Below are 13449 nucleotides of genomic sequence, written 5' to 3' on the forward strand. Positions count from 1 at the left end.
CCTTTATTATGTGATGAAATGATAGTATTTGATTCTTCAATAACTGCAAACTGGTCACACATTCTTCAAATCATAATAAGCAACTGTGAGATAAGAATATGCCAAACATGGGGAAACTACCACTTTGACTCATTGTACTACCATTTATTAATGTTACTGGGAGGCAAAACCAAAAAATTTTCCTAAATGACAATGCTTGCATTTTCAGAATCTCAGCTGCTTTAACATAAAATGTTGCCTACATAATAAACAGGTCTTGTCTTCAAAATTATTATGATTTTGGACCCGGCGGCGTGGCCTGGTGGCTAAAGTCCTTGCCTTGAAGGCCCCGGGATCCCATATGGGTGCCGGTTCTGGTCCTGGCAGCTCCATTTCCCATCCAGCTCCCTGCCTGTGGCCTGGGAAAGCAGTTGAGGACAGCCCAAAGCCTTGGGACACTGCACCCGTGTGGGAGACCTGGAAGAGGTTCCTGGTTCCCGGCATCGGATCAGCACACATTGGCCCGTTGCGGCTCACCTGAGGAGTGAATCATCGGACAGAAGATCTTCCTCTCTGTCTCTCCTCCTCTGTGTATATCTGGCTGTAATAAAAAAGAAATAAATCTTTAAAAAAATTATTATGATTTCCACTAGCGAAATGTTTCTAAATACAACTTGTTATCTTTTGCTTACATTTTTTTTGACCTTTTTTGGTGGTCCATGTCATATGTGTCTTCAGGCATTTCCTTGTAGAAAATGGTGAAAGGCCCAAAGACAGTAATCCATTGTGTGAAAGCACTGAACTGCCCAGTTCTGCTTCTAAGGCACACAGTCCTTAGCTTAAGTGTTTGAATGACTTTTGCGGTCTTCTTTGGTTAGGGCTGTAAGGTCTGTAGATTCCCTTTAGGGGTTAAATCTTCAGGAAAGAAGAGTGCTAGAGAGGTGGGCTTGAGGCTAGAATGAGAGGGGAAATGCTTCTCTTTGGGTCCATAAATTCCTCGGAACTCCTGAGGATGGAAGGGTGTATATTGACTCATGTGTAGAGCTGTGTATCTCAGCTAGGTGGTTGCGAGCTATAAAAGCATGTGGGGTAGCTCTGGTTTACTTGATACTAGTTAGGAGATATTCCTTTCATTGGTTTTTCCTTCTATAATTTTTAACCTTCAAGAAAAATTGATCAAATGCGGCATACTTGATGTCTTTGATTATGTGGTAAAGGGAAAACAACAAAATCTGAGAGGGAGATTCACAGAAAGAGAGAGCGAGAGAGACGAAGAAACAGAGAAAGGTTATCTTTTATTTGCTGGTTCATTACCCAAGTTACCACAATGGCAAGAGCTGATCTGAACCAAACGCCAGGAGCCAGCAGCCATGTGGATAAATGCGTCAAGGACTGGAGCTGTGCTCTGCTGCTTTTTCAGGCCATATGAAAGGAGTTGGATAGGAAGTGAAGCAGCTGGAGGATTAACTAGTTAAGGCACCACGCTGGTCCCAGTGTGTCCTCTACTGAAATGCAGTATGGAACAGTGTCATCCCCAAGAGAACCTGTCTCCTAAGAGATATCACATTGGGAAAATGACAATTGCTGGCTTGTCCAAATTCTTTTCTTCAAGTTTATGGGTATTAAGTCATTAAAATGTTTTATTCTCAAGAACACTACCTTTATTTGGATGGCAGATGAGAGGTCAGAACATTTAACAGCATGAGTATCATCACTTGCCTCAGAATTTGCCTTATTGTTTAGTGAAGAAAGGAACGTGACCTGGATAGAGCCCTGGCCCTTTCTCATTAGCTTGTTACATCGGGTACATAAAATCTTTGACCCGTTGTTATGCCAGAACATGAGAGGATTCCATCTAATTAATACATTTTCAGATAGTGCTCACAGATTCTGCAGTGACCTTGCTTTCAGCTTTAATCTCAATTTAAAAATATACTTTGTTAGTTTATAATTTTTACTGATTTTGAGAGAGATATTTTTCAACTGCTGGTTCATTTCCCGAATGGACCTGGAGCTGGGCTGGGCAAGGCTGAAGCCAAGAGCTGGCATCTCCATCCAGATCTTCTGCATGGATGGCAGGAGCGCAAACACTTGAGCCATCACCTGCTGCCCCCTAGGGATGTGCATCAGTGGGAAGCTGGAATCATGAATCAGAGCCAAGGCCTGAACCCAGACACTCTGGTATGGCATGTGGGTAGTTCAACCAAGTGGGTGGAAGTTGTTTGAAGGATACCAGATTATCAGCAACAGTTGAGTAGTCTGGGGAAAGCATGGGGAAAGATTGATGGTTTATGTTGGGTTCTTCACACTGATCTGTGGTTTTTAAATTCTTGACAGTACTGGGAGCTATTCTATCAGCATATGTTAGAGCAAAGCCTGTATCTAAAATTTGTTTTTTCTTTCTTGGCAAAGCAATTTTAGGTTATTGGTTTGCTTTCCTTTAACCACAGTTATGAACCCATGAACTAAACAGAGGCAATGGGACAGGTTATGCTAACCTCAAAATAAATTATGCCGATGACAGCTTCTCAGCTATCACTGGTCTTATAGTGTTGTGTTTAATATGTGACACATCTGGATGATCAATAATTTCCTTATATTTCTAAAGAAGGAATACCAAAATTCTCCAACAATCTGGAATTTTATTCCATCCATATACATGCATAGTAACAACATTTGTTGAGAAATTATTTCTATCAGAAGTAGAACATTATCTTTGTGATCACCAGGTGCAGTATTGCTACTCTTATATTTAAATAGATCTTATATATGAATTAAATTCATACTTGCAGCATTGAGTTTAGAGTTTCAATGTAGACTGTGCCTTTCAAAAGATAAAACTGATCAATACTACCTCAATACTTACAATACTGCTTCCAGTAATTTTGTTCTTTCTTTATAAAGTATTGCATTTAACAGCAAAGGTTTAAAAATTGGGACAGAGCTGCATCAGCGAAAGAAAATACAAGTACTATACAAGAAAAAAAAATTGCCATCTTCATTTAACATACATGGTTAAGATTAAGAAAATGGACAGAAACATACAGCTACATACAAATGCAGTCTAATGACTAAGAAACTGTATCTGCTAAAATATAAAGTGCAAACGGAGCCTGATTATCCAAGAATTGACATCTTAAGGCGAACTTATAGCATGTGTGTTTAGAACATCTTTGCAAGTTATATTTTAGCATATACATATATCTGCCACAGCATATAATAAAAAAATCAAGGTACATACACAAGTGCTTTTGAAGCTATTTCTAAAATGCTTTTCTGTATTGTTTGTGACTATTTTATTTAAAAGCTACTATACAGTGCAAACCATATGTGCTACACAATAACTATACAATAACATTACAAATGACTTTAATATAAAGTTTTTAAATAAAAAATAACATAACCACAGCTATGAATACTGCTGGTAAAATAAATTAATTTCTTTTTGAAAATGGCACCAATAATACACTTTACTAATGGACTGTAATGAGATTACACCTTAAGTCTTCAACTCAGCCATAATGAACTGTCTCCCGATCGTCCAGATGTAATTCAAATAGCTTTTCTTTTTTATTCTTTTCTGGACTGGTTAGAACAACATACTAAACACTGGTACCAAAGGTGACTGATGTTTAATTGTTTTTAGCTAGTTCATTTGACATGTTCTGCTGCATGTGATGAGCAGTAAAACTTCTTGTGGGTTATAAAGTTTGAGAGGTTGTTGAACTGGATATCACAGAGTCGGCAGTATTTCCCACTGGTTGGAGCCTGGGTGGAACCATTCACACCCTTGGCTAGGCTAGACAACTGTTCCTCTGCTGAGGGGATTCCTGGTGAGACATTCTCATTTGCAGCTAACGGGGTCTCCGAGATCCACGCAGGAGACTTGTGGCCTTCTTCATGCTGAGGGTTCTGGGAAATGTTCTCTTGCTGTGGGTTGGTGGCAGGTCTCTCATCTTGTTTTAGGCCACCGTTCACTATGACCATGCCCCTGTTTTTTGGCAACAAGGGCAGAGACTCTTTCTTCTGCACAGCACACCCATTAGAGGAAGCTTGGCTTTTTGGAGATTCGTTCTCTGTGTTTGTGCTTTGCTCCGGGTCGGTGTTATGGATGACAAGGGAACCAGAAATGTAATCACTTGGCTTGATGCCGTAATAGGGAGAAAGCTGGTCGGCTCCTTTTGCCTTTTTTATTGCTCCAGGATAAAGGCATTGCGGAAGAAATAAATGTTTGTTTTCTTCTTTTGTAGCGATGAGCTGAGCAGCCTCGCTGAAGACTTTCAGGCCTTGCAGAGTGGCTAAATGGGATGAAAATAAGTTGCCGTTGGGGGAAGGCTGCTTCAGATTCCCATTTTTCTCACATTTTATTATGCCTCTCTCATAGTTGACATCAGGGCTGTTCCGTTCACTTTCTGGATTCGGAAACACTTTGCCATCCAGCTGGCCCAAGTCATTACGTTGATGGGCAGTGACCGGGCAGAAATTCTGCTTGTGGGCCAGGTAGTTTTCTACCTTATTGAAGCTGATCTTACACACAGTGCACTCATGGTAGTCCAACAGCCTTTTGGGAGATGCAGTTGTCCGCTCAGACTGAGATAAACACTTTTTGCTGAGATCGATGGGCACATCCATCTCCAGGCAGGCAACACTGGAATGAGGGGTGTCGCACTTGGACACGGGAACGCATTTATTGATGGTCAGAGAGGTTTCCAAGTGTTTGGAGACGATACCGGGAAAGATCTCACACCTTGGGTGGTAGCACTCGGCCAGCCCTTCTGCTGGCTCTTGAGTAGAGGTGCAAGGATTGTTGAGGTTGGCCACATCCAGAAAGCGCTGCTGGACTAGTGGAGGCCTTTGTTCCTGTTCAGGTAGGCACATCTCATACATCTTTCTCCGCTTGCGCGTGCGCATGGTTCTCTGCATGGCAGGCACTTTGTTGGAAGCAGACCTCTTGAGTGGAGGGTCATGGCGAGTAGCACAGTAATACTGTTTGTGGACCATGTACGTCTCATGCCGGCTGAAGGTAATGTTACAAGCTTCACAAGTAGTCTTATTGGGGTCACTTTCCCCATCTACCAAGGGGATGCTGGGATTTTTCACATCAACAGTTTTGCCATTAATTTTATCATCATTGCCATTGGAAGTGGAGAGCTTCTTCGTTTGACTAGAAAAGTCCTTGTCGTGGCCCTTCCCATTTGGGCCAATTAAATCTAAAACGGTGGAAGAACTGATGCAGGACGTTTGCAGCAGGGGATTCTCGGGGTCAGCAGGATGAGCCGCTGGGTTCAGAAGGGTCATGGATGTCTGGCCAGTGTTGGGACTCACAGCTTCAGGCATCTTTTCAGAAACACCAGGGAACTCTGGGGACTTCCCCATCTGCTGCCATCGGCTGCTGCAATAATGTTTTTTGTGTACTAGATAATTATCCAAATTATTGAATGTTATGTTACACTCAAAACAAGTAGCCCCCTTGGGCATCAGGGGGCTGTAAATTACAGGAGGGTAGCTACTGCTTCCATGCCTCAGTCGCCGGTGCACCAGTTCAGACATCTTGGCTAAGATCTCGGAAGCTTGGGGGACCATGGTGATATCCTGGGGGAAAGCAAACTGAGACAAGAAAGGACCCACAGGGAACGTGGGCCCAATACTGGGCTGAACTGGAGATGAGGCAAGTCTTGGGCTGGAGGGCTCAGACTTGATTTTTGTATATGAAAAACTTTGCTTATTTGCTGCAGGCTGTACCTCTGGTCTCTGGTTTGTGAGGAAGAGTTGGGCCTTTTTCTCACATTTGTCCAGTTCCGTGTCAGAACTGGCGTCTTTAGTTTGCATGGCCTTTTGGCTCTGGGAGAGTTCACTTCTGGCCAGTAAGTCCGCGGCTGGATGTAAGCTGTCCTCTGTACCACTTGGAGAGTGCTCCACATCAGTCTCTCTGGGCAGTTTGCCGCCAGGGCCATGGAGCTCCTGGTGCTGCAGTAACTCCCTCTGAGTCTGGAAGCCAAAATGGCAGTGGCTGCATCGGAAGGCAGCTTGAGTGAGATGGGAGAACAAGTGTTGGTGAAAGTTGATTACAGAATCGGCGGTGTAGCTACAGACGGTGCACTTGAGACTGGCACCAGGGGGAAGGAATTCTTCCATTTTCACTCCTGGGGAGACACACAAACAAGAACACTGAGAACTGCATGTGCTGGTTTTCTAATGATCACAATCTTTACTGACGACTCAATGTCTTCAATCCAGATACAAGGGAGGGAAGTCTCTCAGCATCTCCTTTGGGATATTAACTTTTTGCTTGTGACATTTTTATCATGTGTGATCACAATGAGATTGGTGATTCTAATACAATGACATGAGTGTAATGGTATTAAAAAGAGCTAAATCTCAATGTCATTATCTTCATGTTGCAGTTCAAATACAAAGTCAAGGAGGCAAAGGAAATTGATGATGATAATGAAGGTATCAAGTGATAGAGCCATGCCTGAGTCAGATTTCACAAAGTTGAAACGAATATCCATCCTGTTAATATACTTTGTTGTGCTTGATGATGAAGTGAGCACTCATCAAAATTGCTATTAAAAACACGTGTGCAAATCAAATAACTCAGTCCTCTTAGATGTAGTCTCTCATCAAAAATATGCAAATAGGAACCATTTTGTAATATACTTCATAACCTCCTAATCTATCTTTGGAATAAAATCTAAAGTTTTATCCATTGGTTTGGCTAAACATGTTTTACGTCCATCCAGGGCTAGTATTTGGCTGTTAGCTATCAGCATACTACAAAAGTCACTTCAGACTGGCATCTGTGTTCAGTAATCACTGTATTCAGTCAGTTATTAAATATTTTGAAGATCACCATGACCATGGTTAAGTATCAAGAAGGTCAACAGGTCAACTCCAGTTTCTATCTGTTTAGTATGTGTTGCAATCAGACTTGGCTCATCTTCTCCAAACTAAATCTGAGAATCGTCTTTTATATTCACAAACTGAAAACATGGCAGAGGTGTTCATTACGTCATGATAAAATGGGACTTCCCTTCTGTCTCCTTTTTTCTTAACCATCCCAACATTCACTATTCCCATTTAGCTAAAAGGACCTCTCTAAGTAACACTAGTGTTGCTGTATCATGCATGACTTCATGCACCATCTAATAGACAATCAAGTTACACCTGCTTCCCCTGCTCTTTTACCCATGTGTTTATAGCTCATTTTTAGGCAAAGGGCTCGGAGAGGATGCCTGGAAAGGAAAAAGGCTACTTGGCGCGAGCTGGATGGCTGCTTTCACGCTGGCTTGGCTTCGGTCATAGAAAAAGGCTACTCTAACAGGACAGGTTAAAACCAAACCCAACCAAAACTTGGAGGTTGGTGCTAGTTTTGAAGACTTCAGCACATATTTTAATTTGTAAATTGTTAATCCGAGGCAAGAACAAAAAAGAAAGCCACCCAGAGGTATATCATGAGATTTCCATTCTTAAACTGGAGAACTGTGATTGCCAAGCCCTGGTTTTCTCCATCTGAGAATGTATTTAGCATTGTTCAAAGTAGATATTAACTTCATTTTTTAGCATGAGAATTAGTATAAGATGGAAATTAAAATTAGCTGGCATGCAATTCCATAATAGGTGGGAATAGATGTCACCTTGCTATTAAGTGAGGGCTCACAAATGTTTTTGCTTTTTATTCTATGTTTTCTTAAGAAAGTTTAAAACATAGTACTAAAGTAGTTTTATCTAATTAAACTTAACTATTATACTGTGATGCACACTTTGAAAGTCAAGAACATTTTATAGGCTCATATTTAAAAGTTAATTTCCCAGAAGTATAATCTAAATTGGATTTATAAAAATAACAGCTTTATTTCAGTACTGCAAATATTTATTTTTACGTAGCAACTATTTTTTCTCTACCAAATGGGAAATTCTATAGTTGGTTTCCAAAGATCACTTGGCACTTAGAGTAATGAATGTTAACAACAATATACAAAAAATATTGGTATTTTTCTTTTGAAATGATGCTACTTTCCCTCAGCTGCAAACAGAATGAACATTATAGATTTTAGAAAACAATTCAGAACCAATTCCTTTGAGTAAAATATACAAAAGAAATCAGATAACATTGGTTGGTCCACCAGTTTGATTGCCATTTTATAGACAGATATACATGTGTGAGGGTACCTCAAAATGATTTTTGGAAAAATGAAATTAAAGATTTGAAATCCATATAGTTTTTTCTCATAATATGCATCTTGATGAACTGTTTGAAGGTGGTTCAAATGTACAGATTTCAATCCCCTCTGTTTTCTCTTTAAAATAAGCCTATTGTTTAACTTACCACAAAAAAGTTTGGAAGTATTCCCTTATGTATGGACGCACACATAGAATAGACATAGAACAGTCTCCCAAAACAAGAGAAGAAACCAAAGAGAGCCTTACCGCTGTGTGAATTCAGGTGCATTTCTAGAGCCCGGGCATTTGAAAAGCTCTTGGTGCACTGCGGGAAGGGGCACAGGCTAGATATCTGGTGAGTATTGTCCTCGCTTTCTTCTGACACAGGAGCAGCTTCTCTCTGTCTGCCACTGCAATAGTACATCAAGTGGGCTTGTAGATTCCGCTCACTCCGATACCAGATGCCACATGATTTGCAAGGAAATATATCCTCTGCAAGGAAAAGCAGACACATTAGAAAGCATCCATTGGAAGCCAATTGTGGACAAGGAGACATTAGTTCAGTTTTTTCAGAGTCTGCTCTCAAGGTCTGAATTAGGCAGCTAGAAAGTGATGGGTAGTATTCTACAGAAGAGGAGCAGTCTTTTAAAGAAATGTTACACTCTACCATTTAACTTTTCATAGATTCTTTAGAAGATGGTTCTATTGGTGTCTCTGGCATTAAAAGCATAACATTTAATATGATTTATGTTTAACATATTTATGTCTTAGAAAAATACACATTCATAAATAGTGATGTAAATTGTTTTATCTGACTGGAAGGTAAAGACTTCAAGAATGCACTAAAGTTCATTCTGATGTCAACCACCATTCAGTACTGTTGATTTGTAAGCTAATTATAAAGTGCCCATGATATGTCAGACTGTATGTTGGGTTGGATTAGGTATAAAATGAATAGAATGACCAAATGTCTGATATTAGGGAGGCACTGGTTCTCTGGGGTTGATGAACAAGTGGTCAGATCCTCCCCTTATGATGACTATCCTGGTCTAAGGACATTCACTGGGCGTTCGGACAGATGCTTATGAAGATGGTGGGTCGCTGGAGGTCAGAGGAAGGTTTTTAGGGAACTTGAAGAGAGGAAGGATGCCTGAATTGAGCTGTGACAGGTGGTATTAAACCAGTCCAGGGCACAAAGACAGCAAGGGATCAACCCACATAACGTCATAGCAGGAGACCGGGTAACGGTGGAAGTCTGTCACAGCTGGCTGAGGCAAAAGCGAGAAAAGAGGGTGTAGTGGGCAGGAACAGAGTATGAAAGATCTTAAATCTCTTAGGAAGCTTAGGTTTTTGTGTCCAAATTATTACAGAGAATCAATGAGGTATTTAAGCAAGAAAATGACAGAATCAGGTATAGAATCACAATAGAGTCCAATTTCAAGGTAATGAATTTGGAAGGAACACTTTAGACTAGAAGGAATGAACCACAGTAGCCTAAGTGAAATACAGCAAGATTCGGTCCATCATCATGTCTTCACTCATGGAAGGTTTTTTTTTTTTTTTTCTTTCATTCATTTGTAGTTAGGAAAACTAGGTTTGGGTAACTTGCCCATATTAGTAATTGAACCAGAGTTGGAATCCAGTCATACTTAGTCTTTCATAAAGCTTCAATGGCAAGGGTGGCACAGAGAAAGACAAGCTGTTGTGAAGAGGTAGAACTGATCAGCAGAGGTGACCAGTATACTGTAATTAGAGACCATAGTCGGTTGATAATGTTGTGCTTGGTACCTAAGTTTTGGTTGGTCTTTCTGTGTGAGTAATGATTTAACTCATCTAACTAGTGAAGAGAGGACAGCGGGGGGTGAGGGGGTGCTGGGGGGCGAAACCTCAGGCTTGGGAACATACAGGTTACCAAAGCTAATGTAATTTTCTGGAGAAAGCAGACATCACCCAGAGGCACATCAGGCCACACTGTACAGTGGGATGAAGACAGGAATACTGAGACATAGGTCATGTTAGGTGAGAAGAATTTGATATTTCTGTAAGAAATGCAGAGGAACAGCAGGGGAGTGGCTACAGAGGTCGGACACTCTGAAGAAACAGTTGCACCTTGTAATTTGTGAATGGTTGATTAGCAGTCAGTGGAAGGAACCCCTGCTCATTAGGTCACTCAGAGAGATCAGGGAAAAGGATATATGTACAGACACCCAGGAACAACATTCTAGTGATGGAAAGTAGGGACAACATGCTTAACATAGTTTTAAAATAAAACTTAATTTTGAAGTTATATACTGCTATTGTTTATTATTTATTCTCTTCCTACCTAGTTAATTACATTTACACTATTAACAAGGCTATGCGGTTTAGGAAAGTGTCCATTTAGGTAGACATGCAGTTCACTGATTAATTTCAGAATGAAAACATAAGCTGTATGCATCTATGCTGAGTTTGTTGAAGGTCATCATGATCTTGCTATACAAAGCAGACAGAGTGTACTCTTCAGTATAATTAGCAGCCAGACATTGCAGCTCCATGACACATAGCAGTGCTGGAGTCCTGAGTCAGAAATTCCTTGGGCGTCAAATTTTAGTTGGGCCTATGCTACTTCCACTTAACACTGGAATCTCAGGAAGGGTTCCACAAAGAAAATAGCCACAGTTTTACATTAAGGAACTGCAATAGCAGTAGTTTATTTTAGATTATAATCACTGGATCCATTGTTGGGAAGCACAGAAATTTTCAGAATCACCTAAGAATTCCTTTTTTTTAAAGACTTTTTTATTTTTATTGGAAAGTCAGATATACAGAGAGGAGGAGAGACAGAGAGGAAGATGTTCCGTCCAATGATTCACTCCCCAAGTAACTGCAACGGCTGGTGCTGCGCCGATCCGAAGCCAGGAGCCAGGAGCCAGGAACCTCTTCCAGGTCTCCCACACGGGTGCAGGGTCCCAATGCTTTGGGCCGTCCTCGACTGCTTTCCCAGGCGACAAGCAGGGAGCTGGATGGGAAGTGGAGCTGCCGGGATTAGAACCGGTGCCCATATGGGATTCTGGTGCATTAAGGGTAAGGACTTTAGCTGCTCTGCCACAGCGCCAGGCCCAAATTCCTTTAATGGTTGTTGTTACAGCAAAAAAAAAAAAAAATTGCTGAATATTTTCATTATTTCTTTTTTTTTAATTAAATTTATTCATTAATTACATTGTGTTGTAATTACATAGAATCTGGGATTCTCCCCCCACCCTCCCCTCATGGTGGGTTCCTCCACCTTGTTGCATAACCATAGTTCAAGTTCAGTTGAAACTCCCTCTTTGCAAGTATATGCCAAGCATAGAGTCCAACATCTTATAGTCCAGTCAAGTCCAACTACTTATTGGGTAGACCCTCTCAGGTCTGAGGGCAGAGACAGCAGAGTATCATCCCGGTGCCTGCTTAGCGCAGTAGGCAGCGCGTCAGTCTCATATTTTCATTATTTCAATATGGAAACATCGCTGTTACCTTTCGATTTTTCTTCTGCATTATTTAAAGTTCTGAAAATTGCTGAGGATGTGTTTGAATGCATTTTTGTTTTTCTTTACTTGTAAGTTGATAATCTATTCTTTTGTCAGGGTGAGACTGCTGCTCATATTTTCCGAGTTATAGAAGAGCAAAACAGTCTGGAATTTAGAACTTGGGATTCCTTGGGCCCAGTGTGGTAGTCTAGTGGCTAAAATATCCTCACCTTGCATGTGCTCGGATCCCATATGGGTACCACTTTGTATACCGGCTGCTCCTCTTCCCTTCCGGTCTCCTGTTTGTGGCAGGAAAGAATTAGAGGATGGCCCAAATTCTTGGGACCCTGTACCCATGTGGGGGACCTTGAAGCTCTTGGCTACTGGGTTCAAATTGGCTCAGCTCTGACCACTGTGGCCACTTGGGGAGTGAACCAGTGGATGGAAGATCTTTCTGTCTCTCCTTCTCTCTGCAAATCTGACTTTCCAATAAAAATGAATAAATCTTCAAAAAAAAAAAAAAAAAGAACTCGGGATCCCTAGACCACTTAGACCACTTACTTTCAAAGTGTTTTTGTGTGTCCAAAGAACAAATGTAAATCTTCCAGGGCTTGTTTTAAAATTCTGCATCCATTCTAAGATCACATGTGCTTTGCTTTCTCTCCCATTCTTTCTTTGATCTTAGCAGATGTCTTGATTTATTCTTTTCATTAGCATGTTCAATCAAAATTTAATTTTACATTCATTTCTTTCATTTTCTTTTCTTGTTTTTATTTTTCAAGTTCTGACCTCAATATCCATTAAAAAATGCCACAATTATTCCACTTGTAAAGCTTCAGTGAAAGCTGCCTGGTTTCTCATAGCCAAATGGCCCAAAGTCTTATTCATTTAGTTTAGAATGTCGTGTGTGTGTGTGTGTGTGTGTGTGTGTGAGAGAGAGAGAGAGAGAGAGAGAGAGAGAGAGAGGCACACTGAGAGAGTGACATTCAGGAATCCAACTTGAAATGACTGAATTTAAGTGTTCTTTTCTACATTCCCACAAGAAGCAATCATATACGCACATACTTAAAGTTAGAGAAGATAAAACAAAGCCACAACACTGGAGAACAAGTCTGTCCCTGGCTGCCTATCAGAAGTCATTTTTTTTTCTCCCATAAATACGCATCAGTGGTACAAAGCTGGGCTGCTGCACTGGCACTTACTATTGACAATAGCTGTGGGCAAAATTGAAGCCATGGCAGCTTGCTGAGGAAGCAGCTGAATTGAGTCCAGCAGGCGCGCAGGGTACATCCCTTCTGTGACAGTCATCTGACTGGCAGCTTGTAGCCTTGAGTCAAAATCCACCACAAAGGCAATTAGCTCTTCACCCTCAGAGATGGCCTTCGTTGTCGTGCACCAAAGCTGACCCCCTATTAAGAAGACACAAGAAAGAGAATGATAGAAATGACACAGAATGCTTGAGCCTGCTGTCTGTTCTGCTGATGTCAACAGCAACTTCTCACGCTGCTCATCAGGGATTTTTTTTTAAATTAATTTTTTAAAATAGGGGTAGAGTGTTTGATCAAGGCAAGAGCTGCACTCCTCGTCTACATGAAAAATCTTCTTGTCACTAAATGAACGGTGTAGTGAAAAAAAGTAAGAGAAGACTAAGAAGAGCTAGTGCGTGGTGAGAACTGCTTTCCATGGCTTGCTTCATTCATTAACCACACTACTGCCACAGTGCAGTGCCTACAACCTACAGTGTGGGCTCTCAGACGTGAGGTGTAGGCAGGAGCGGGGATGTCTTGTCCTCAACCCACACAGATGCTGCAGGTATCAG

At 41.2% G+C, this 13449-nt stretch overlaps 1 protein-coding gene across 2 annotated transcripts in view; it reads right to left on the reverse strand.

The window, feature by feature from the left end:
- Nucleotides 1–2604: 2604 nt before the first annotated feature.
- ZFPM2 (zinc finger protein, FOG family member 2) overlaps nt 2605–13449 on the reverse strand; it is a 452842-nt gene continuing 441997 nt past the window's right edge. For both annotated transcript variants that reach the window (XM_004580673.2, XM_036498458.2), the window contains 3 exons: nt 12833–13039; nt 8410–8634; nt 2605–6122 (listed from right to left, as the gene is read on the reverse strand). In XM_004580673.2, the coding sequence (XP_004580730.2) occupies nt 3631–6122; nt 8410–8634; nt 12833–13039 (2924 nt within the window). In that variant the 3' untranslated portion in view covers nt 2605–3630. The remainder of the gene's footprint in view (nt 6123–8409; nt 8635–12832; nt 13040–13449) is intronic.

The sequence above is a fragment of the Ochotona princeps genome, chromosome 9 (genome assembly GCF_030435755.1).
Source record: "Ochotona princeps isolate mOchPri1 chromosome 9, mOchPri1.hap1, whole genome shotgun sequence".
NCBI classification, from domain to species: Eukaryota; Metazoa; Chordata; class Mammalia; order Lagomorpha; family Ochotonidae; genus Ochotona; species Ochotona princeps.